This window comes from Quercus suber, unplaced genomic scaffold (genome assembly GCF_002906115.3).
Source record: "Quercus suber isolate HL8 unplaced genomic scaffold, Cork oak 2.0 scaffold_406, whole genome shotgun sequence".
NCBI classification, from domain to species: Eukaryota; Viridiplantae; Streptophyta; class Magnoliopsida; order Fagales; family Fagaceae; genus Quercus; species Quercus suber.
Window position 1 is genome coordinate 558,297 of NW_027069857.1, and position 25,449 is coordinate 583,745.

General features: G+C 35.2%; 2 protein-coding genes across 3 annotated transcripts in view; one reads left to right on the forward strand and one right to left on the reverse strand.

Annotated features, from left to right (window-relative positions):
* The window catches only part of LOC112015848 (serine/threonine-protein kinase TOR), a gene marked incomplete at its 5' end in the record, with an annotated part of 56,672 nt that extends 42,628 nt beyond the window's left edge, over nt 1–14,044 (forward strand). Inside the window, 18 exon segments of the mRNA XM_065761312.1 lie at nt 3,849–3,989; nt 4,090–4,218; nt 4,331–4,505; nt 4,591–4,811; nt 5,151–5,357; nt 9,122–9,235; nt 9,333–9,536; nt 9,696–9,776; nt 11,212–11,286; nt 11,411–11,477; nt 11,566–11,726; nt 11,830–12,003; nt 12,286–12,414; nt 12,524–12,607; nt 12,981–13,042; nt 13,121–13,193; nt 13,276–13,410; nt 13,838–14,044. Of these exon segments, the coding sequence (XP_065617384.1) occupies nt 3,849–3,989; nt 4,090–4,218; nt 4,331–4,505; nt 4,591–4,811; nt 5,151–5,357; nt 9,122–9,235; nt 9,333–9,536; nt 9,696–9,776; nt 11,212–11,286; nt 11,411–11,477; nt 11,566–11,726; nt 11,830–12,003; nt 12,286–12,414; nt 12,524–12,607; nt 12,981–13,042; nt 13,121–13,193; nt 13,276–13,410; nt 13,838–14,044 (2,439 nt within the window).
* Nucleotides 14,045–15,727: 1,683 nt separating this feature from the next.
* Nucleotides 15,728–22,358, reverse strand: LOC111988111 (uncharacterized). 2 transcript variants are annotated; one of them, XM_065761316.1, is made up of 3 exons: nt 22,028–22,358; nt 19,784–20,835; nt 15,728–16,793 (listed from the first exon to the last, which is right to left on the reverse strand). In XM_065761316.1, the coding sequence occupies exons 2-3, from the start codon at nt 20,750–20,752 to the stop codon at nt 15,906–15,908; spliced, it is 1,857 nt and encodes a 618-aa protein (XP_065617388.1). In that variant the 5' UTR covers nt 20,753–20,835; nt 22,028–22,358; the 3' UTR covers nt 15,728–15,905. The 2 variants fall into 2 exon arrangements, with proteins under 2 accessions (XP_065617388.1, XP_065617387.1); XM_065761315.1 differs by having other exon boundaries at nt 21,937–22,358.
* Between the last annotated feature and the right edge of the window lie 3,091 nt (nt 22,359–25,449).

Sequence of the window (25,449 nt, forward strand, 5' to 3'; positions counted from 1 at the left end):
AGATAGGTTGTAGAAAGGAACAAGGATTGTTCTCTTGGAATCTAGATGGGAAAGGGCAGTTTTGTGATTGATCCTATTATGCATGTTTAAGATGTACATCTGCATCCTTGTTCCCTTGGAAAGGTGTTTGAGGTAGTAAGGTTCCACATAAGGTAGCATATTACAGACAATTACTTTGAATTCCATAGTGATCATAGATGTTATGAGTAATAGGGGCAAAACAATAATATCATGTACTTTATATATAAGTAATATTTTATGTGTTAGGGTTGACTTATCAAACCCTAAACACTTTCACCGTAAACAACATGGTGTTAGAGCCACCAACCCACCGCTGCCATTAATCCTCCGACCACCACCCACCGATATTGTTGTCGCTGGCAACCATAACGGCACCTTGCTAGCTTCGACGACCCTAATAGAGACCTCTGAATCTCGATTTAGTGGTTGAAGGAGTTGTCCAGCGTTGGTGACCCTCTCTCAGGTCTCACGACACCAGATTGATGTCGCCTGACCGCAAGAGAGGCAGGCTTTAACTTGCCCTCCTCTGGCGACCCATCCTAGCTTACTCGCCAGTCCTCGCGCCGCCACTCATCCACCCCAGTGCTGCCGCTGGATTTTTTTTTTTTTTTCAACTGAAGGTTTCAACCATGGTTTGATTTTCTTCTCTTCTTCAATATGTTCTCTGATTATCTGTTCAGGCAGCCTTAGGTTGATGTTTAGTGGTGGATTGGGCTTTTTTTTTTTTTTTTGGTTGTTGTTAGTATGGATTTGTTGCGGCCTTGTTTTTGGAATAGTTTGGTGTTGATTCTTTGATAGATGAGTTGCTGTTGGCGTGGCTGATTGGTTGAAATACATTGGTTGCTGGTTGGAGTTTGTTTTAATTCAATCCAGAATATTTCTTTAGTGTTGGTTGGTTCTTCAGTTTGCTATTATGGAGTCCAATGACAGTGCTCAACCCCCTAATTATTTCTTATCTCCTGATATGTTATCAATTACCTCCATTTGTCTAAATGGAAGTAATTATGCTCAGTGGGCACAGGCAGTTGAAGTCTTTCTTCTTGGTAGAAAGAAGCTTGATTACGTAATTAAGGAACCTCCTGTATCTATAGACACTAAATTTGCTGATTGGAGAGCCGAAGATGCACAAATTAGGAATTGTTTGTGGAATAGCATGGAGTCTAAGATTAGTTGTGGTTTGGTTTTCTTACCAACTGCTAAACTTATTTGGGAACAAGCTAAAGAACTTTACTCTAGTGATCCGACTCTTGATCTTGCCTCTCTTCTAATTGCTTTGCGCAAAGATAAGCATTCTTGTACCTCTCACCCTATCTCTCAGTTTGTCTTTTATGGTCACTTGTCTTCGTCTCTTCATGCTTTTACCACATCCTTGAATTCTACTGTTGTTCCTAAGTCTGTCCAGAAGGCTATGTCCATCTCTAGTTCGAAATTTGCTATGGAGGTAGAAATGTCTGCCCTGTCTGAAAATGCTACTTGGTCTTTAGTTACTCGTCCTCCAGGGAAAACTACTATTGGTTGTCATTGGGTTTATACGTTGAAGTATTTGCCTGATTGTTCTATTGAGCGTTTGAAGGCTCGCTTGGTTGCCCAAGGGTATACCCAGATATACGGTGTTGACTATGCTGAGACATTCTCACCTATTGCTAAAATTTCTTATGTCTGGATTTTGATCTCCTTGGCTACTAATTTGGGTTGGCCATTATTTCAGTTTGATGTTAAAAATACCTTCTTGAATGGCAATTTGAAGGAAGAGGTGTAAATGGAGCAACCACTTGGGTTTGTTGCTTAGGGGGAGTCTGGAAAAATGTGTAGGTTGCATAAGGCCATCTATGGTCTTAAACAATCTCTCAGAGCTTGGTTTGGTAAAGTCAGTGAAGTAGTGTTAAAGTTTGGATTGCGACATTGCCACTCTGATCACTCTATGTTTTCTCATACCTCTAATAGAGGAAAGATTTTGTTAATAGTATATGTTGATGATATTATAATAACTGCAGATGACAAGCAGGGTATTGATTATTTGAAAAGATACCTTCAAAACTCCTTTTGAACTAAGGATTTGGGTAAACTTCATTATTTCTTGGGTATTGAGGTAGCATGATCTAAAGAAGGCATCAATTTATGATGTTTATCACAGAGGAAGTATGTGTAGGATATTTTGGAAGAAACTGGCTTGTTAGGATCTAAACTAGTGGAGACTCCTATGGATCCTAATGTCAAATTTTATGAAGATTAGGGGGAGCTGTTATTTAATCCAGAGAGATATCGTTGTTTGGTTGGTAAACTAAATTATCTCACAATTACTCGCCCAGATATATCATTTGTAGTTAGTGTTTTAAGCCAGTTTATGAAAGATCCTCGCCTTCCACATTGGGAGGCAGTTATTCGAATTGTGAGGTATCTTAAAGCACATCCAGGCCGTGGTCTTCTGTATAAAGCTAATGGTCACCTATGGGTAGAAGCCTACACTGATGCTGATTGGGCTGGATCACCGTCAGATAGAAAATCCACTACTGGGTATTGCACTATTCTAGGAGGAAATCTGATTACTTGGAGAAGTAATAAACAAACTGTTGTTGCCAAGTCTAGTGCAGAGGCTGAGTATAGAGCCATGACACACACATCATGTGAGCTTATGTGGATTAAGCATTTACTTGAGGAACTAAGATTTGTTGTGAAGCTGCCTATGACCATGCATTGTGATAATCAAACAGCAATTTACATTGCCTCCAATCGTGTGTTCCATGAGCGAACCAAGCATATTGAAGTAGATTGTCATATTACTTGAGAGAAAGTAGAAGATGTGCAATTGCTACTCCATATGTTTCTACAAGAGTCCAGATTGCTGATATATTTACCAAAGTTTTATGTAAGACTCATTTGGATTTATTATGTAACAAGCTAGGATTGTATGATATATACTCTCCAGCTTGAGGAGGGAGTGTTATGAGTAATAGGAGCAAAACAGTAATATCATGTACTTTATATATAAATAATATTTTATGTGTTAGAGTTGACTTATCAAACCCTAAACATTTTCACCATAAACAACAATAGATAACCTTGTCAAATGGATAGATGTCTAATGTGTAAGGGCAGTATTAAAACAGTTTAGCACTTGCTATTGCATTGTCAATGGCTAGAGAGCTGTGGTCTTTTGCAGATATGACTTTTGGGGTACTTTGGATGATGCCTGGCCAGGTAATTGATTTGTTGATTGTCTATAGAGGGGTGTTTGGACGTCACCGAAAAGGGTTGTGTGGCAAGCTACTCCGCATTACATTATTTGTACTATATGGAGAGAGAGAGGAATCGTTGGAATTTTGCAAACAAAGAGCAATCTATGCAAGATATTAAGAATAGATTTTTGAGATTTTTGTTTGAATATTGTATGTTGATTGGGGGTTATCATTCAGTTCTATTTTGATTTTTTGGACCTCATGAGTGTCTGTTTAAAAATTCTTTGAGGGCGCTCGCAATTGGGTATCCTTCATTCTAATAAATTATTCTCTTCCTTATAAAAAAAATAAAAATAAATAATTAACAGACTTGCAAAAACTGGTATTTTCAGAATAATAATAATTCCTGAGTGGCTTTGGAGGTTTGTGGAAGAATGGGTTAGCTTTCGATGTAGAATCTTGGGTTTAAAGTATGGTATCGGATGGACAATTGGTGTTCTTCAGAGGCTTGTGAGCACTCATGGGTTGGATTCTAGAAAAGCAAGGAGAATGGGTGGGGAGAGGTTTCTGAGTCATTTCCTTATTAAGCGTGGGACTTCCCCAGATAAAATTCATTTGATTCCTTCTAACTTTTGATGCTTGAATGTTCAGGTCTGGCAGGTACTTCTGGCAGTTAGAGCTCTTGTGTTACCTCCTACAGAGGATATTGAAACTTGGCTCAAGTTTGCTGCTCTTTGCCGAAAAAGCGGGCGGATCAGCCAGTCTAGATCTACATTAGTTAAACTCTTGCAGGTCTATTTAGCACATATGTTCCAACATGGACGCTGAGTTTGAGATTGTAAATTTTTTTTTTTTGGTATGTTTAACTCAACTTGGTATGGAATCTTTTCAGTATGACCCCGAAACTTCCCCTGAAAATATAAGGTATCGTGGGCCTCCTCAAGTAATGCTGGCCTACTTGGAGTACCAGCATTCTCTTGGAGATGATGTCAAGCGAAAGGAAGCATTTGCTAAGTTGCAGGTACAGCATATTTCCCCCTTTTTTCCCCTCATGATCACTGCTTTCTGCTATCACTACCTACTTGGGGGTCTTCTTACTACGTATTTTTCTTGGCACAAAATTATTGCTTTAGAATTTGGCTATAGAGATTTCAAGTGGCCCAAGCACTCAACTAGTTACTCCAATTGGATTTGGAAGCTGTACAAGTTCAAGTGTTCCACTCCTTGCCCGTGTATATCTTAAACTTGGAATTTGGCAGTGGGCATTAATTGCTCCTTCTCCTGGATTGGATGATGATTCTATCAAAGGTAATGATTGCTTAATTATTCTTTTAGTTTTAGATTTCCCGAAGGTTTGATTGATCTCCTATAATTCATATTTAAATTTTGTTAGATATCCTTATGGCATTCAAGAATGCCACTCAGTATGCAAACAAATGGGCAAAGGCATGGCATTGGTGGGCACTATTCAATACCGCAGTGATGTCTTTTTATCTCAAAGTTCCAAATGTTACAGCACAGTTTGTTGCACAGTTTGTTGTTGCAGCAGTCACTGGATATTTTCATTCAATAGCATGTGCAGCAAATGCTAAAGGTGTTGATGGTAGTTTACAGGTAAATGAAATCCCTGGATCTGAGGCCTTCTTGCAATATGAATATTTGTTCCGCCTGCTTAAAGAGTTTCTATTTTGTACGTCATTCTACAAATATCTTGTCCAATTGTGCCGATTGCCCCCCTGTACATTGATACATAAATGAAGCCATTAATTCAATGTGTATAGACGGATCATGATCCTCATTTCTACATTGCTGCTGTCTGTAGTACCCTGCACCTAGTGTATACTTTCAAATATGATATTCATTCTTCATTCAATTTGTGGATCATGACTTGTCACTGGATTTTAAAATTATCATTCTAATGGAGAATTATTTTGATCCTGTCATTTTCTTCAGGATATACTTCGCCTTCTCACATTGTGGTTCAACCATGGATCTAGTGTAGAAGTCCAAATGGCTCTACAGAAAGGATTTGCACTTGTTAATATTAATACATGGCTTGTGGTTTTACCTCAAATAATTGCTCGGATACATTCCAATACCCGTGCTGTGAGAGAACTGATACAGTCACTTTTGGTGCGAATTGGACAAAGTCATCCACAGGTTTGTTTTCTATGGTTTCTATGCATATATGATTTTCAAACTCCTAGCATCAGTATTGTTTGGATTAATTTGATTATATAATTGAAGGTGACGATCTAGTTGAGTGTTTATGCTAGTCAATGATTTTTAAACACTATTGTATCTATGTAATGCCAATTGTTAGAATAATGTTTAAATGATTAAATTCACCATTTTCTAACAGTTTTGGAACAAGTGATAGTTTATCATGTGATGCAGGGCAATTTCAAGTAGCTATATCTTAATCCTCTTATAACTAATTAGTTAGTTAGTTAGATGATTTTTTAAGCATTAGCCGATAGGATTTAGACACTTGTCAACCATCTAGAGTCTACAAATGCCAAACAACTAGCATAAGTAGTAGAATGTAAGCTTTTTGTAAATCAATTTTTGGTAATTGAATGAATTGTTAGCATTTGTGTGCTATTGGAACTATGTGTTCTTGTAGAGGTACTTATCCACCTATCAATGTGTTCTAAGCAACGCAGCCTTTCATTGTTTCTAAACCATACACAAGCAGCCCATCACAGTCCCTGCATCAGTTTGGTATCAGAGATTGAGATACTTAGGATTCAAGTTCATTTGCAATTTGTTTCTTCATTCTGTCCAAGAACCCATCAAGATTCAGTTTTGATTGCTTTTCCTAGCCTAAAATACCTCTCTTACCAAAACCAAAGCCTTCATATGTGCTAGCAATTAGTTTGTAGTAGCAAGAAGACATGGGTTTTGAGAAGACAACGAAGGATGAGGGCAAGAAGCAAGTTGTTCTTGTAGTAGAGGAAGATGATATTGCAGCCAACGGACCAAGGTGTAGAAGGGTTCAAAATGGCTTAGAAGCTGAAATGTAATTATTGAGGAGGCAACTACAAGCCTTGACTGAACAGTTGAGAAAAGATAAGAAGATACAACAGCAATACTACCAGCATGATACTGCTGAAGTGTAGCTTTATATGAGGAGGATTATGAACAACCTTTTGTTCATATTCCTAGCGAGACAAGAGAAGTATGGCCATAACCCTGTGATGGTTCAACCAAAGATGCCAAACCAGAATTGGGAATCAAGATTTGAGATTGAATTCCTTGAATTTGATGGCAGCTTGGATCATGAGGATTTTGTGGGTTGGCTTTAGCCAAGTTGAAGAGATCTTTGCTTGTTATGATATTCCAGAATCCAAGAAAGTTAAATTGGCAGCTACTAATTTGAGAGGCAAGGGAAGATCTTGGTGTGAGCAGTTGAAGATTCAAAGATTGAGGGAAGGGAAAAACAAGTTTCAAACTTGGGAGAAGCTGAAACAGAAACTCAAGAAGCAATTTTTTCCGTACAGCCACATCCAAACCCACTACAGCAACTTGCACACCTGCTGGACAAATTCAAATGCAGCAAATAGAGCAGTGTTGATTGAGACTCAACAAACAAAGAGATCACAATCAGCCCTTTTCAATTCAATAACCAGCCCAAGCGGTGGTGCTGCATCAAACTTCACTAAGCACTGGAGGCAGCCAACCAAGAATGTTAAGTTTGGGTCAAATACTGCTAGATCTAATGAAGTTTCCAAGGTACCAACCAAGAACCAGCCTGTTTTGTTGAAAGGTAAAACCTTGGTGGTTGAAGAGATAGAAGATCAAGACTTGTTGGTAGAAGCGTTCGAAGATCAAGATTTTCTGGTTGAAGAGTTAGAGGATCATGACGTGGGGCAGCCTATTTTTGATAATTACATTTAAGAATAGATTGGTGAAGAAGGTAAAGAAATGAGTGATAGCATGAAATATGTGGCTGAACCTGTTTATGATCAATCTATGGAAGAAGAAGATGTTATTGTTGAGGAAGAAAAGGATTTATCATTAGTAATAAAGGCCTTGCAAGTTCCAAAGCAAGAAATGGAGGAAGACAAACAACATAAAGGTAAAATTTTTCCAATTAATTTCTGCATTGAAGAAAGAATTTGTGACTTGTTGATTGAGAAAGGTAGTTATGAGAATATGGAGTCACAAGAGATTTTGAACAAGAATTGAAGCATCAACATAAACTGTCTTTGCTTACATAAAGGAGATGAAATTAGAGTTTCAAGAGGTTGTATTCCATTCTTTGTGATGAAGTAGACAGACAATCATGTAACTACGACAAGCAAGCCATCTTGGGAGGAAGGTGTAGCACACGTGGTTTGCACAAGATAGTGCTTCACTACTCATTGCAACCAAAGAAGAGGAAAGCAAGTCCCAAACCAATGGTCAAGATGAAGAAGGCTTTAAAATTGGAGGATCAACCAAACTTGAGGACAAGTTTGCTTTCAGGAAAGGGAGTCCTCCTAATGCAAATGCATCTACATTGGAGTTTCAGTTGTGTGGGACTTTGCTGTGCAGAGGCAGCAACATTTGGTGTGCTAACAACAACAGCAAACTCATTATACAAGGCAACTGCATCATCCTAGAAGGCTAGAAATTCATACAAATCTTGTGGCAACCAAGAGCACTTGAGGTCAAGTGCTTCTTAAGAGGGAGAGTCCTGATGCAGGACAATCTCAAGTAGCTATATCCTAATCCTCTTATAACTAATGAGTTAGTTAGTTAGATGATTTCTTAAGCATTAGCCGATAGGATTTAGACACTTGTCAACCATCTAGAGGCTACAAATGCCAAACAACTAGTATAAGTAGTAGAATGTAAGCTCTTTGTAAATCAGTTTTTGGTAATTGAATGAATTGTCAACCTTTGTGTGCTATTTGGAACTGTGTGTTCTTGCAGAGGTACTTATCCACCTATTAATGTGTTCTAAGCAACTCAGTCTTTCATTGTTTCTAAACCATACACAAATAGCCCATCACATTCCTTGCATCATCATGGAATCAGAGCAATTAGTCCTGATGTTGAACTCTATCTTCACTCTACCTTTTCTTTGGAAAGTTAAAGAAAGCTTATGTGTTGGGTATGTCAAGTGGTAGTTTATCACTAAAATTACTAGATAGATGGAGAAAATAATTTCAATGACCCTGTTCTCCCTTGTTTGCATTTTATCTTTTCAAAATCTCCTTTACTTGTTTCAGCTCATTATTTCTCAATCGTCTCTCTCTCTATCCCCCACCCAGCTAATAAAATATTCATATTTATCTAGTTATATCTAAAATCCATTTCATCACAGTTCAAAGAATTTGGTTAATGAAACAAGGATATTTTTAATTTAAAAAAAAAAAAAAAAAAAAAAACTCATTTAGTTAAATCATGGGCAACCTAGAAATGGTATACTTCTGGATTCTTCATGTAATATTGTACTTGAGATGAATAAATATAAAGATTATAAATGGTGAAATGTCAGTATGCACTTCAAGCATTTAAATTAAATAAAGGAGTTATATATATATATATATATATTTATATGAAGAAGAAGAAGAAGAAAGCTTTGAACCTTTGGTGGAGATTTTGTGAGTCTTAAAGCTTCAATTGGTGGAATTTTATGTCTGTGCCTAAATTTTTCCGGTGAAACTGCATTTGCTTTGCAATGTCAGCGTTTCGGTTGTCTACATTTATATTTGCATGAATGGTGATATCCCTCCTCAAGTTATGTCTGGGAATTGACTTTAATTGGTGCTCTTTCAATTTGCCGGTTATGTCATAACTACAGATTCTTTTCATTTTATTGTCATTTCTTCCACGTTATTTTTATTTTTTATTTTTTATTTTTTTAAGTAAAGAAAAAATTTTATTAGAAAATTTCTTCCACATTAATTATAGTAATTCAATCCCTTTCACAGGCTCTTATGTACCCTCTTCTAGTAGCTTGTAAATCAATAAGTAATTTACGTAGAGCTGCGGCCCAAGAAGTGGTTGACAAAGTTCGGCAGCATAGTGGAGTACTTGTTGATCAGGTGAAATGATTGATTAATTTGATTTTGTTAAGTTCTTTTCTTTTATTTAATTTTATTTCAATTAAAAAATTTATAAGTAGGTCCTTTTTCTCCTCAGGCACAACTTGTATCAAAAGAATTAATCCGTGTTGCAATACTTTGGCATGAGATGTGGCATGAGGCATTGGAAGAAGCTAGTCGTTTGTATTTTGGTGAACATAATATAGAGGGGATGCTAAAGGTGTTGGAGCCATTGCATGAAATGCTTGAGGAAGGTGCTATGAAGAATGATACTACGATAAAAGAGAGAGCATTCATTGAGGTTTTTTGCATAACATCATCAACTTTTTATAAACTTTCTATGGAAGCATAGGTCAAACTATAGCTTGGAGACATTTAAAGTATTTTGACCCTTAAAGCATTTAAAGTAACTTTGGCTTTCAATTTTTGATGGTTGGTTCTTTTACCTTGTGATTTCCAGGCATATCGTCATGAATTACAAGAAGCCTATGAATGTTGCATGAAATATAAGAGAACTGGAAAAGACGCTGAGCTTACTCAGGTATAGAATCTTTTGTTAGGATTAAATTCACCATTTCCTATTAGTTTTAAGCTTTTTGGGACTAGTGGCTATTTATCATATTATTAGAGCAGGTTGTCTTGTGTTTGAACCACTTCTCCACTCTTCTTTCCTATTTATATTTAAAATTTTGTGTTGAGCCCCAGGGTGACTCTCCCCACATGAGGTGGATTGTTAGAATAATGGTTAAATGATTAAATTTGCAATTTCCTAATTGTTTAAGCCTTTGGGACTTGTCGTGTATCATCTTTCAAGAGCGAAATGGGTTTTTTTTTTTTTTTTTTTTTTTTTTTTGAGCTTCCTAATTTATTTTATGAAGAAAATTGTCATGGACAGTTTTGAATATTATCATGACAATCACATAAGCCTTTCTTGAATCCTTCTACATGGTTGATGGGAGACATTTCCTACATAATTTGATTCCTTTTTGCATTTAGTATTTTCCTCTCAACTTTTTGGTGTGAATTCTATTACAATGGCTAAAAATGTAAATGCATATGAACCTACCCCCGTTTGGCTACTTGCCTATCACTCCATGTTCATGTTACCATTACATTAATGTCTTGAAATAGCTAGTTTTTCTAACACTAAAAGAAGTTCATCATATGGCTAACCATACAATCTCTCTCTCTCTCTCTCTCTCTCTCTCTCTCTCTCTATATATATATATATATATAAGCAAAGACCTCTTGTGGGAGAGCATGAGGTTTTGGCATGTGGTGCATTCTATGACATTCTTTTCATTTAGGCTTCTACCTCATCAAAGTTTTGCATTTGTGTCAAAGTATTAATAAGTTTCAAAGAACCTCTCTCTCTCTCTCTCTCTCTCTCTCTCTCTCTCTATATATATATATATATATATATATATATTCAAAAATACAATTTACACCCTATAAGTTTGGTGAATTATGATTTTAGTCCACTAAGCTTAATGTTTGTCATTTTAATCCGTTAATCTTAGTAACCTAAGGTTATTCCATGTGACACATTTGTAGGAAAAAAAAAAAAAAATCCAACAAATACAATTTCACACACAATCAAGAATATAAAAAGAAGAATTATGTTCTTAAGTTACAAAAGTAATTAAATAGTTGTCAATTTATGCAAACAATAGTACAACAGGTTCATATTTTAAATTAGATTAGTCAAATATTATATTACTTAATGATTATTATAAATTGGACATTAAACTATAACATGATGCAGCTATATTCATTGGATTTATATGTGAGCTCTCTGCTCTCTGCCTAGACATAGTTTTCTTGTGTTTTATCATAGCCATGGTTTTGTTTATTCTTTGAAGAAATGGGTGCGAAAATTATAAATAGTGCCTTTGTCAGGCATGGGATCTCTACTATCATAATTTTTTCCCCCCTTGAAAAATGGGTTTTAATATTTTAAGTTTTGCCTTTGTCAGGCATGGGATCTCTACTATCATGTATTTAGACGGATAGATAAGCAGCTTCAAAGTCTTACAACCCTGGACCTGCAGGTAAAAAGATCCAGATCTTCATATATGGGATTTTTTTTTTTTTTTTTTTTTTTTAATTCCATTATTGTGGCATTAACATTTTATTTTTCTAAAAATGCAAAAAAAAAAAAAAAAAAAAAAAAAGTCTGTCTCTCCGGAATTGTTAGAATGTCGTGATTTGGAGCTTGCTGTTCCTGGGACATACAAAGCTGGTAAGTTTCGGCATATGGTTTCATGACAATATATGGGTGTTATACCTGTGAGTGTTACTTTGATATATACACCCTTCTCTATATTTAGATTCACCAGTGGTGACGATCGCATCATTCGCACCCCAGCTGGGTATCATAACATCTAAACAGCGACCTCGGAAATTGACAATTCATGGGAGCGATGGTGATGATCATGCCTTCTTACTGAAGGGGCATGAAGATTTACGCCAAGATGAACGTGTAATGCAGGTATGTTCAGGTTTCCAGGATTATAAAGCATATCTTGTTTCTGTAGTCCATATAAATGTTAGTATTTTTTTTTTTACTTTTCTGCACATTCTTGGTCTTGCAGCTTTTCGGTTTGGTGAATACTCTGCTGGAGAATTCTAGGGACACTCAGGAAAAGGATTTGTCCATTCAACGATATTCTGTCATTCCACTATCTCCAAACAGTGGATTGATTGGTTGGGTCCCAAATTGTGACACCCTTCACCAACTCATTCGGGAGTACAGGGAGGCCAGAAAGGTCAGTTGAAGTTCATTGGATGCTGTCCTTTTAATGTGAGAAAAGTGTGTGCGCGTGTGTATGTGTGCATGCGTGCACGCATATGCATATGGGGGTGGGTGGATATGTGTGTGTGTGTGAACATGCACATGCGTCTTTATGTGTTTTGTGTTTGTTTGTGATGTTGGATGGTTGATGGGGTTTTTGATGTAGCTTCATCTAAGTAACTACTTTATAATTGTGAGTGTTTATGGATGGATGTGTAGCTGCATAGGTGGTTTTATAACTGTTTTGTGGTTTCAGATTGCCCTGAATCAAGAGCACAAACATATGCTGAGTTTTGCCCCAGATTATGACCATTTGCCACTCATTGCTAAAGTGGAAGTCTTTGAGTACGCCCTGCAAAATACTGAAGGCAATGACCTGGCAAGGGTATGTATTATTCTCAAAATACTCATTGCTTCTTCCTCTCTATCTTCATTGTTTTTGCTTTGCTTGTTAATATGTTATCACAAGGTGAATAGATCTGGCCTTTTGACAGGTTCTTTGGTTGAAAAGTCGCACTTCTGAGATATGGCTAGAGAGGAGGACAAATTATACTAGAAGTTTAGCAGTCATGAGCATGGTATGTGTTTACCTTTTAGCATCTTCATTTCCTTACGCCCTTGTAGACTTCCTATCTAGATCCATTTTGCCTCCCTGTGCTTCTTACTAAATTCTTGTCTATCTTCAAAAGAACTTAAGAAGCTCAGTCTATTTCTGAATTTTACATCTCTAGAGTGCTAATTATTACTAGTCAAGTTTTCTTATGTATTTAACGTTATTATTGCACGTATATGTGAGTTTTATTCCAATTTAGCATGCATAAAGCACCACACACTCCTATTTTTTACTTTTAGCATGCATCACCAGGATTTCTGTAGTTATTTTTTACTTTTATAATTTTCCCATCTAATTTTTAGTTTTGAAGTGAGCTAAAGATAAGTTGCTTGTTTCAGGTGGGTTACCTTCTTGGCTTAGGTGATCGTCACCCAAGTAATCTCATGCTACACCGCTCTAGGTAATATGTAGTAAAGAAAGAAGATAGGTGTACTTTTAGCTAAATTTCAGTGTCTTACATTATAAAGTTGTATTGCAGTGGCAAGATCTTGCACATTGATTTTGGAGACTGCTTCGAAGCTTCAATGAACCGGGAGAAGTTTCCTGAGAAGGTATGACATGTATTGTAATATGCTTTGCGTTTTTCGGATTTCTGTATGTTCTAGTTTTCATATTTTAGAATCCATGGTGTAGGTACCCTTCCGCCTGACTAGAATGCTTGTGAAAGCTATGGAGGTTAGTGGTATTGAGGGCAACTTCCGTTCAACTTGTGAAAATGTGATGCAAGTTCTCCGAACACATAAGGATAGTGTTATGGCTATGATGGAGGTATAGACACTAGCAGTCTTGTGTTTACTTTTGCTTCTCTAAGATTTATCATTTGAACAAGTTCATGTTCTAAAATTAATTTAATGGTGTGGATAAGGTGAGAAACACTGCCACATAGGGTAACACATACAAGTATAAAGGATGAACAATCATATGGGAATGTCATATAGTTTAATGCATCAATAGTTGTGGGGTAGCCATGATTTGTTTATGCCTTAACTGGCCCAAAATAAATAAATTTATTGAAAAATAAAGTAATATGGGAGGGTCATTGTTCAGAAATTCTGAAGTTAATGGTAAATGCTTTCACATGGGCGTGATGGGTCTGGTTTTCAGTCTGTTTGACCCAAAACTATATAGAAATAGAAAATATTGCTTATCAAAATGATGGGATAAGGAAGTTGATTCTTAGTCATACCTGTTTCAGGCCTTTGTTCATGATCCTCTAATTAATTGGCGTCTTTTCAACTTCAATGAAGTCCCACAAGTGTCAGTGTTTGCAAGTGCTAATGTCACTCCTGTTGTGAATGCTGAAGAATCTGCTCCAAATAAAGAGCTCACTCACCCTCCACGGGGTGTTCGTGAGAGGGAACTTCTTCAGGTATTTCTGAATCTCAATTGTAAAATAATTTGAAAAGCTTCAACTGAATAGTGCTCATATTATNCATACAAAGATCCAGTAATCACTATGAACTATTTGTTACACCACCCCCCCCCCCCAACAACTAGCCCTACACCTAACCCTGCCCCACTACACATTCCACAAGCCCATAAAGAATCCATTGATGCTATTTTGGATTGCAGGATGTTTTCACTAGGGGTGGAGCGATGCAATGCTTTTAGGTTCTCTGGCAAGGATGACCAAAGTCTGACTGCACTTGGATTATCAGAGACGATCTTCAGCAACTTGATCCATATTTATTCAAGCACTACCAGAGTGGCGTGGATACATCACTAGATCAGGGACATCGCCCACCGATTACAAGAGTTTAGGGGAGGTGTAGGCGACAAGGTTGAGTCTCTCTCACCTTGGGGGAGTGTTCGAACACCATATAGCTTAGATAGTATTTTCTTTTTTTTTGGGGGGGGGGGGGGGAGGGGGGGGTTGTACTACAACCCCTTTTGTCCTTAGTATCTTCAAATTGATCTTTGTAACCCTTGTTTTTGATTTCTGTACCTTCAAATCAGTGGGCATTTATTATGGTTGTAATCTGGAACCTATAAGAAGAGGCACCCCAAACATTCTGTGGTCGTGTATTTTGAAATAAGAGGATATTTTCTGATTTGTGTTGTACATTTGGTGATGATGCCAAACACCCCAAGGTGGTGAAGCCTTGGGTTTTTGTTTTGTTCTTTTATTTACTACTATTCACCTACGCGTTCTGCATCACCTTTTCTCTCTCTGCCCTTACAACTCCTAACCCACATCTCTCTCCATCGGTCACTTACAAACTCAACTCGTGTTCTCCCCTCAGCCCCTAAAACCCAACTTTTGCAAATACCCATTTCATAACCATTCACTATTTCTAGTCCTCACCGAGCTAAGAATCGCCGTCATGGAGTGGCAGCCTCCGCTTTAGATCAAAGAGAGAGAGAGAGGGTCTTGAGGAACAGTGAGAGGATCTTGACATTCGTTCGTGGTGGTTCAGCTTTAGGAAGAGAGAAGGATTGATCTTAGGAGCCACCACCGGTGGTGGGGGTGGCAAGTGGCATAACTAAGCAGGTAAAGACTTCTTTGGGTCTGATAGCTCATTTAATTGGTCATGTGACAAAGATACTTGTCAATTTTTAATTGTGACACCAAACCTAGTTTGGAGGAATTCCTCCAAACTGGGTTGTATATAAACTATGTCCGACTCTAAAGTTATGAAAACCAAAAGCAGGAGGTACTTTAAAATAGACAAAAAGAAAAAGGGGTAATCTATAAAGATATTTTAGCCTATTTATAATTTTGCCACACAAATTAAGCATTATTATCATATCACAGTGAAGTAATATTTTCATTGAGAGAACCAACAACTATATGCAAGAACCATTTTCTTTTTATTTCCAGACAGTTATCTTTTCTTTATTTATTTATTATTATCATTATTTTTTAAGTAAAGCACACACTTAACTGTCGATGGAAACCATTTAATTTAACTCTTCTAGAGTTTCACATAAATATCACCTTTGACCATAGAAAATTTTGATTCATCATATGGTTAAATTTTTCATCACGGCAAGTTAACATCATTTTATAGGTTGGGCAAATTGGATTGTGGGATTACTCTCCACATATGGACCACTTGCCCTTAGCATTCTTTTTTTTTTTTTTTTTTGATAAGTAATAAAGATTCATTGATATCAAAAAGAGAGAGACACCCAAGTACACAGGGAGTATACAGGGGTGAACAAATAAAAAACGAACATTACAAAAATCAAGTAAATCCAAAAGAGAAGAAAAAGGATGGTTTCTCCACACAAAGTAGATAAAGTTAGCAGTTATAGAAGTCTCAAACAATACCTTTTATCGAGGGTTTATCATATTTATCTTTCCTCTCGTCCTCATTCTTCCATTCACTGTCATCATCATCATCATCGCCCATCTCATCTCTTCCATCATTTCCAATATCACTTTCACTAGCTGTCTCCCACTCGGAATCATCAGTCTCTCGGCCATAGATGTCACCAGCATCACCCTCACAATGGACACCCCCATGTTTGATAGCTGCCTCCCTGAATAACCAAGCTGCACGCATCTGCTTCTTCACTAATCGTTCAGCATAGTCAGGAACCTTATTTTGCCTCAATGACAGATCAGGGTCATTTGATTGAGAGCACTCATTTATGAACAGAATGGCATCTAACAAACTCTCTTTAGCTAAACCCAGCATGTCATATGCCTGAGCTCTTCTCCATAAACTTTTGGCATGACGGTTAAGAGGATTGTGAAGACAAAGAGCACGTGTAGCATCACTTATGGCAAACAAAGGTTGTTGCAAAAGAAGATAACACTGAGCTCGATTACTGTACAAAACCACTCTCTCTTTCTTGGATCTCATTGGACACAATGCCAATGCTTCTGAGTACTTTGATGCTGCTCCAGATATATTACCTGATGAAAAGAGGGAATTTCCCTCAAGCTTGACCACTAGGGCTGCTGCCTGTTTAATGTGGAGATCCTCCTTTGGCATGCTCTTTTCCCATTTCAATCTCTGCCTAGAATTTAGTAGTTCCTCGATCTGTTCTTTTGTGCGGTTGCTGAGAGAGTTACGTCCATTCCCTTGTGATTGGATGCATTCCTGAAGAACAGATACAATGGTATCACCAAGCTTCTTGTGATCACCTAGAGCTGATATCTCTGCAAGATCTACAAGTGCTGGTACTGCCTTATCGATAACCTGAAAAACAAGTCAGGAAGTATTAAGGTCAAGTATAAGCTGATTCTTCCTAAGAAGTTTATCATGGTGTTCACTCAATCATAGCCCCACAAAATGATACTTCTTCTTTTTTGATAAGTAAGTGCAAAATGATACTTCAAACTGTCAAAATTTGAAATTAATTCTTAAATTACCAACTGTAACCTAGAAAACATGGCTAGGCAATGTGAAGCAAAACTATATTACATTTTGAATGAACAAGGTTCCAACAATGTAGAGTGCATCTTTGCAAACAGCATTTAAGGCAGAGAACTCCATATCACATTACCAATATTAGGTTGAAGAAAATAAATAAAAATCACAAGGTGAGAGTACTATGATATTAAATTTCTATAAGAAAAATCATTTGATTTGATAGAATGAAACTGAAAAAGGAGTTTATGATATTGTTAAGTTTCCAGCAGGCTTGCCATTTGAGCTCCCTAATTAAGGCAAGAACTCAAACACAAAGTTTAAAGCCAGTGACATGCAACCATGAAGTCCATATCAAAACACAGTCTTCAATTTTCAAGATACAAGATCAGATGATAGCATCTCCAATATGTTGCCTTTCTTAATTGTCCTATTCATAAAGGCACTTATTTGCACTGCAGAGCTTTTATTCATCTTCAGTCGCACAATACAATTTAAAGAATAAAGTAGTTATTTGAACATTAAAGGAACCAAAAAGCTATAGAGTTGAAAAGAACTCATATGATGTGCATGTTTCATACATATAGTGAGGCTTAAGGTGAAAAGAAAATGGCGAATGAAAGCCTTAAAATCTTGGTGTGAGCCTAGAATTAAGCCTAAAGGTTATGCTTTGAGACATTTGTCTTGACTTTCACATCAAGGGGCGCCTCAAAAGCCACTGAAAAGTATGTTCTCTATAAGTTAGCAGAAAGCCAGATGCCATTAGCACCTTATGAAACACATTTCTGTGATTTACTGTAAACTAAAAGATAACAATATGATAGCACACAACCTTAGTATTAATTTTGGTAATAGTCAATCCAATATGAGCTGCTCTCAAAAGCATAAAAATGCTGGTCTCTGAAAAAAATAAAGGAGTGAATTTTTGTCTATGGACTCGAAGTGCTTGCATAATTAACAGTTTATCCTATGATAGCAAAACAGTTAGTCAAACTTGCTTCCATCTCTGGAATTTTGATTGCAATTTGAGTAGACCCATTAGTTTTAACTTTCAAAATCCAATATACATAAGTGAGTAACATGTAAACAAACATTTATTTATTAATAGGGCATATTAATCTATACATTTAACTACAGAAAACAAGAAGGGAGTGGGGCTCTGCTTAACATCTTTCAATGTAGAGGTGTTCATGCATATAGCTTGTGGAAAAGCATTTGGGCTGGCTGGGATAGATTCTCTGATTTCTTGTCTTTTAGGGCAGGGAATGGTAAAAGAATCAGGTTTTGGCATGACATTTGGTATGGGGATCATTCATTGAAGGAATTATACCTAGATTATATTTGATTGCCGCAAATAAGGATGTTACAATGAACTAATTGATTTCATTTAGAGGGGATAATAGAAGTTTGTATTGGAACCCATGATTCTTTGGTACTTTTCATGATTTGGGAACTAGAAGGGGTGAATGAATTGATACATTTGCTTTACTCCTAGCAAATTTCAAAAGGAAATAGGATTGCTTACTTTGGATTCTGAATGGGAAAGGGAGGTTTAGGGTAAGATTTTTTTATGAGTATTTGAGACAAGTCCCTTCATCACAATTCCCTTAGATACCATGCAAGGCGGCTTTCTTTGCATGAACAATAGCCATAAATTCTATCCTAAACTTAGATAATCTTATTAAAAGGAAGATGGTGGTTGTTATAATGTGCAAATGTAGCTGTGAAATCTGCTACTTCATTTTCCAATGGCCCAACAGCTGTGGTCTTTTGCACTCAAAGCTTTTGGAGTGATAAGGGTGGTGCAAAAGCAGGTGATATATTTGCTGTTTTCATGGAGTGATGCGTTCAGACGTCATCAAAACCAGGTTGTGCGGCAAGCAACTTCTCATTGTATAAAGTGGACCGTTTGGACAGAGAGAAACCATTGGACTTTCAATGATGAAGAGGAATTAACACTGGATATTATAAATAGTTTTCTAAGATCTTTGTTTGGATATTGCATTGTGGTTAGGTGGAGGTGAAATACAATTCTATAATTGATTTTTTGGACCATTTGAATGTCTGTTTGTAATTCTTTAGAGAAGCTTGCCATTTTGAGCTTTCCTTTCTTTCAATAAAACATCTTACTTACCCAAAAAAAAAAGGTAATGCTTTGAGGTAAGACAGAACTTTCGAAAACCTAAAAAGAGTTGTGCCTTGCATTAATATTTAGTTAGACGTTGATCCAGCTATTAATTGATATCTTGATCAAATGTAAACTGTATCAGATGAATAATGATTCTTCAGAAAAATAGACAACTTAATATAGATAAGGATTAATGATGGGCCTGTTCAAACGATTTGGGAAAGCTTAACCATCTTGCATGACTTGTGCAAGGAATACCTATGAAAACATCAGAAGATACTTATTCCACATTTCCCTCGACGAAGTGATAGGCTCCTAAATGCAAAGGGTTTTCCAGAGTAAGAAATAGTCATTTTATAGCATAAGACACAATACTTTAGGCTACTGTTACAGGTATAAACTTTCCACGATAAAAATCAAGTCCAAATAGCATAAGTGGAGTTTTCAACATAAGAAATAAGAACAATAAAATTCAATATAAGGATTTAATAGACTAAAACTTCTACACCTAAAATTTATGACAATAATTATAAATAATTGAAGGACAAAAGAAAAACTAAATTATCCACATTAACAGTCACTAAAAGGTTTTAATTAAATCTGTTGTGCCATTTGGATTTGCTGGGAATTTTTGGAAATTAAAATTGTTTGCAAGGTGAAGTATATGAAGCATAATGTGAAAGATACATACCTTATGACAAGTACTTGGGTCTTGTAGCAACCATAGAAGACAATCAATAGCCATATATTGCCAATCATCTGATGATCGAGCAATATTGCACAATGCTTCAATAATGCCAGTACAGTTAGCAACAGGTCCCCTGCCCAGCTTATGATGGCAGATTGTTCTTAATAAACCAATACCAGCAGGTGAATTTTCATTAACAAGTCCACCCCACATTCCTGGTAGCTTTATTAAGAATTCAGGCTTGCATATAGTAGAAAGAAATTCAGGTTTAAAAGCAAAGCAATTGATGAGCTGAAGGGACCAGCACTGTAACTGACTAGCCCATTCTTCTGCCTTTCTGGACTCCATTTCAACGCCACCCATGCCACGGGTAAGCAGATCACAGTGATAACTTAGCCTTCTATCAACATACTGGTAAAAATGTGAGTAAACTATTTCTAGGGAACTCATCGCTAGCTGAATGGAAAGCTCCAGAATCTCACCATGACTTGCTAAAGCAGGAAAAGTGCTGGAATATGTAGCCAAGTGTCCTAAAGCTCGAACTGCTACTCTTTGTTCAACCCAAGTTAACCTCCCTCTCAGAAGTTCAACCAGTGGAGGGATCACTCCAGCATGAACAGCACTATCTGCAAATTCTTCCATGTTCATGGTGTAGGATCCAATAATATGGGCTGCATAGTATGGAATGTATATGTTTTGGTCATGAGCAAGCCAACGGCGATTTTTTAGGCCCTTCCATATGAGTGCAGCCATGCATTCAAATATTCCCAAATCAATAAACTCCTGGTCATTTGGGTGTGCCATGGCAGTATTCCAAAGACCACTGATTGGGAGAACCTGACCATCATCATCCTGTGAAGGAAGTTCTCTAAAAAATTTCAGTATACTTGCTCTGCGCTTGCTCGGATTTCCTTCCTTCATGACACAAAAGAAGCAACCTGGATACGGACAGTCAGATGATACTTTATCCATGCTCAGCAACGAACTAATCAGTATTCATAGAGCTGACAAGTTAATTCCTCATCAACTAGCTGAACTGAATAAATACTTCAACACTGCATAAAAATGACACATTGGATTAGCAACTGGCTGGAAGAATGTCATTAGCTGCCAACCAAAGCCAATAAACCCCCCAGAAACATTCTGTGGCAAGAAAGGATAGTGCAGACACTGTAGATTGTGGACTGTACATAAGAACTTGAATGTAATAGTACTTGTTAAATACACATTCGCCCATGTTATCATGCATAACCACTAATCCATGATCCATTGAATAAAAATATTAACTTTACTAAACTACTTAACTGCACTAGAAAGAAACACAATCTGGTTTCCCTATCATGCTCTTATCCAAGCTATATCTTCATTCTAAATAACTACCTGATTTCCTAGATGTATTTACATACAAATTGCAATACATATTTCCTAACACTAATAATTCTAGAAAATCCAGGCTATAGGTGTAGAGAATTTTGAATTAAGGAATATCCATTCCCATTTTTTCTACCTAGAAGGGTCTCCAAGTAATGGTTGAATACATTGTTTAGGGATTGACATATAGAACCAAATAATTAATTAACTACACAAATCACTAGCAAAATCAGCATATTACTCAATTTTCATTTCATTTCATCAATGCAAAAAGTGAATCCATAGAAACCACAGAAGTCATAAATATTAATTTAAACCAAACCCACATAGACATAAAAAAACTGAGTCAATCCAACACATGCATTGTCAACAAGTTCAGAATTTCTACATATCCAAAAGCCCAAATTGTTAAAGTTCTGAAGAATCGGCATCTTTAAAATTTTCAATTAATTTACCAAAAAAAAAAAACCTATGACAAAATAGAGGTTGACCACTCTAGTACAAACTACAAACAAACAGAACAACTAAACTTAAATTTTCAAATCAATTAGATCTAAAGGACAAAGCTTTAACCAAAGGGTTCTCTTATAAATACAAGTTCTTAAGTAAGATCCAAACCCCAAAACGACCTAATCATTAATCACACAGTAAAATTCAACCTCGCAAACCCACAAAATAATAACAAGCAAAAAACAACAATCTCAAACATGAAGAGTGAAAATTGAAAAATACATTTGAGAAGAAAAAAAACAGAGACAGTGAAGAAGTGAAAAAGAGAGAGATACCTCTGACGACGAACTCGTTTTGTAACAAGTACAACAAAAGAAAATCCTTAGCCAAACCGAACACTGAAAAAAAAATGAAGAAAGAAAAAACCTTTCTCTGTCTGTGTCTCTCTCTCTCTCTTTCTTTTCCCAAGTGCTTGAAAGTAGAATATATTGCTTTCCAGTGATTTGATCTTTTTTGTTGTTGTTGTTGTTGTGTTTCTGCTTCTTCTTCTGGTGTTGTTGCGAAATGGAACTGAAGTAAAAAGACAAGAAGAAGAGAGAGAGAGAGAGAGAGAGAGAGAGGAGTTGTACTACATACGAAGTGTTGTGTGTTTGTGTTTGTGTTTGTGTTTTGTGTATTTGAAGGGGGTTTTGATTCTGACGACAGGCGAGAGAAGATCTCGTCTCTTTGCAATGAAAAAATATGGTCACTGTTTTAAAAAAGCCTACAACCCATAAAAATTTGATTTTCCCAAAAGAACAGAATCAACAGATCTATTCCCACGCGCGCTGCCTGTTCACGTAGTTCCCAAGCTTCTTCTTTTTTTGAGCAAAAGCTTTTTTTCATTTTGTTCAACATATTCTGATATATTTTTGAAAATATTATAAATTTGTGATATTTTACAATATTTTTACAATAAATTATAGGTGATTAATTGTTATTAGTTCAAATTTGAACCTAATACTAATATTTTTTTTTGTCCCAACAATAACAACTAGAAACAACCTACTACTTAAGATTTGTTGTAAAAATATTGTAGACATATCATTTCTTTTTTTGGGATAAAATGTAAATTGTGTACTTTAAGTTTGACTGAAATTCATTTAGTTAGAACTTTGCTTTTCTTCATTTGAATTCTCTAATTTTTAAATTTATTTAAGGCTAAATTGTAAACTACACTCTTAAAGTTTATGAATGTTTGAATTTTACACACTGAAATTTCAAAATTTAGATTTTACCACCTGAAATTTAAGGGTGTTTGGTTTTTATACCTTAACATTTCAGAATTTAGATTTTACTATCTAAATTTTTAGAGTGTTTAGATTTTACTCTCTAAAGTTTGGAGATATTTAAATTCTACACCATGATATTTTAGAATTAGGAGGCATAAAATCTAAACTCTCCCAAAATTTAGGTGAGAAAATTCAAATTCTGAAATTTTAAAATGTAAAATTCAAATACCCAAAACTTTAGGAATGTAATTTACAATTTATCATTTATTCAATTCAGAACTTTTTTCTAATTTTGTTAAAAAATTATCATTAAATATGTAATTAACTAAAGAAATAAGATTTTTTGGAAAAAAAAAAATCTCACATAAAAATCTATAAAATATTGAGCAGAATGCTTGAATTAAATAAATTTAAAACTTAAAATATTCAATTGAATAAAAATAAACTTAAATTTCAAACTTAAAACTTGAAATTTGCATTTTATTCTATTTTTTAAAAGCAAATTAAATGTTTTTTTTAAAGAAAAGAACAGCTACTATAGAGAATGGGAAGGAAAGGAGCGTGAGAGAGAGAGTGAGAGCGCGAGGGAGTGCCGTTATGAAAGTAAAGGGGCAATTGAGGATGGGTCATGGGGCTGGGTGGGTAGTGGCCAGGTTCATTTTCTCCAATTATAATAGCGCCAACAGTGTATTATCATTAACCTTTATTTTTCTGCTCTTGGTCCCAGTTTCCTACACGCCTGTCTTTTTCTTTTGTCTCAAAGACTCTTATTAAACAACACTTTGAATTTCAGGGTCTGTCTTTATGGCCCAAAAACTTAAATTTAAAAATTACATCTCTAAACTTGTGGATGCATTATATTTTTTGGTGTTATATGGACAAACAATATCATATTTAAAAAATTATTTATTATTTTTCATAAGGATAAAGTTTAGTTATAAAATTGTTTGTAATTTAACGTTACAACCTTACTAAATAAAATAGATATTACTATATATTTTGAAAATTTAACCGTTGAATTGCATGTTCTTTACGCACATAATACACATGTCAAATTTTGTGTCAATCGGATATTATTTACTATATAATCTATAAACTTATATTTTGTGCATAATTTTAAATTATAAAAAACTTGTGATTTAAACAATTTATTGATAACATAGCTATTAATATTTAATTTTTTAGAAAATTTTGTAAGTATAGAGAATATAAGAAGAAAATATAATACAATGGTGAATTTATCAAAATTCACCTTCAATAAAAAGATATTGAGTAAAATTGTAACCTTAAACTACAACTAATTTTGTAACTAATTTTTGTCCTATTAAATATTTGGCATATAATTTAAATTTTGAATAAGCAACTACATTTCTTTGTTATGGTATTTGTGCTCACCTCACCTTCTTATTCTTATCCATGACCATTCATTCTTAATTTGTAATTTTCCTATTAATTTTCATAATCATTCTCCTTCCAAAACAACAACTATTCAAATATTTTGTTGAAAATGCTTTTTTTTTTTTTGAATACTAAGGCCTCGTTTGGGAGAGTTGTTAAACAACTCATTTTCAATTTTTAAACAATATTACACACATTTTTATACATTTTTTCACTCACACGTATTTCAAAAAATTACAAACAACATTACTTAAACTCCTCTACCAAACGGACTATAAATATTTTTAACACACACGTAAAAAAATAGGAGAAAGTCTTAAAGAAACTTTGTATATCCAAAAGGGCCTTTTGTTGAAAATGCATTAGTTGACCAGTTTATGTGTAATGACTATAAATATGCAGAATGGTAGAAGTACTACTAAAATTAATGATTAAATTAATTTAAATTTGTCTAATCAACTTTCCTAATCTTTCCTTTTTATCAGTTATTATTATTTTTTTAAATAATTAATTGGTGTAAAAAATCTAATATACTCCTGCAGTAGAGTACCCTTTAGGGAAAAAAAAAATTCCAAAAGGAGATTAAACTAATAATTAAAAAAACTAACAAAAACATAATTGTCATTACAATACACATGCATTCACTTCCTCAATAATGTCACATCATTAATTTTTTTAAATGCATAATTACTAATAATAACAAAAAAAAAACTACCAAAAATATTTCTTTGACAATAAAGAACCTAATAATTACCAACCGAAAAAAGAAAATTCCAATAGGGAGAAATGGCTCATTAAACCAATAATTTTTTTTTTAAAAATCCTATTTAGTGGCATCATAGGCATTATTTCCTTCAATAATGCCACACTATAATTATTAATAAATGCATTATGACTAATAATTTTTAAAAAAATATTATATTAGTAATAGAGTACCCTATAATTAATATGTATATATTAATTAGATCTCCCTAACATCGTAAAAAAAAGCCAAAACAATCATGATTCTTTATCAGGGAAGATCTAGGGTAGCATAACTGTCCTTGGTTTAATCTTTTTTATTTTTCAATGGATTAATTTTTTGTAGGTAGTATATATTTCAATTAACTTGTGACCCCATGCATATGTATAGGGAAAATTAAGAAAAATTACAATTGCACACTATTTACATCATTTAAT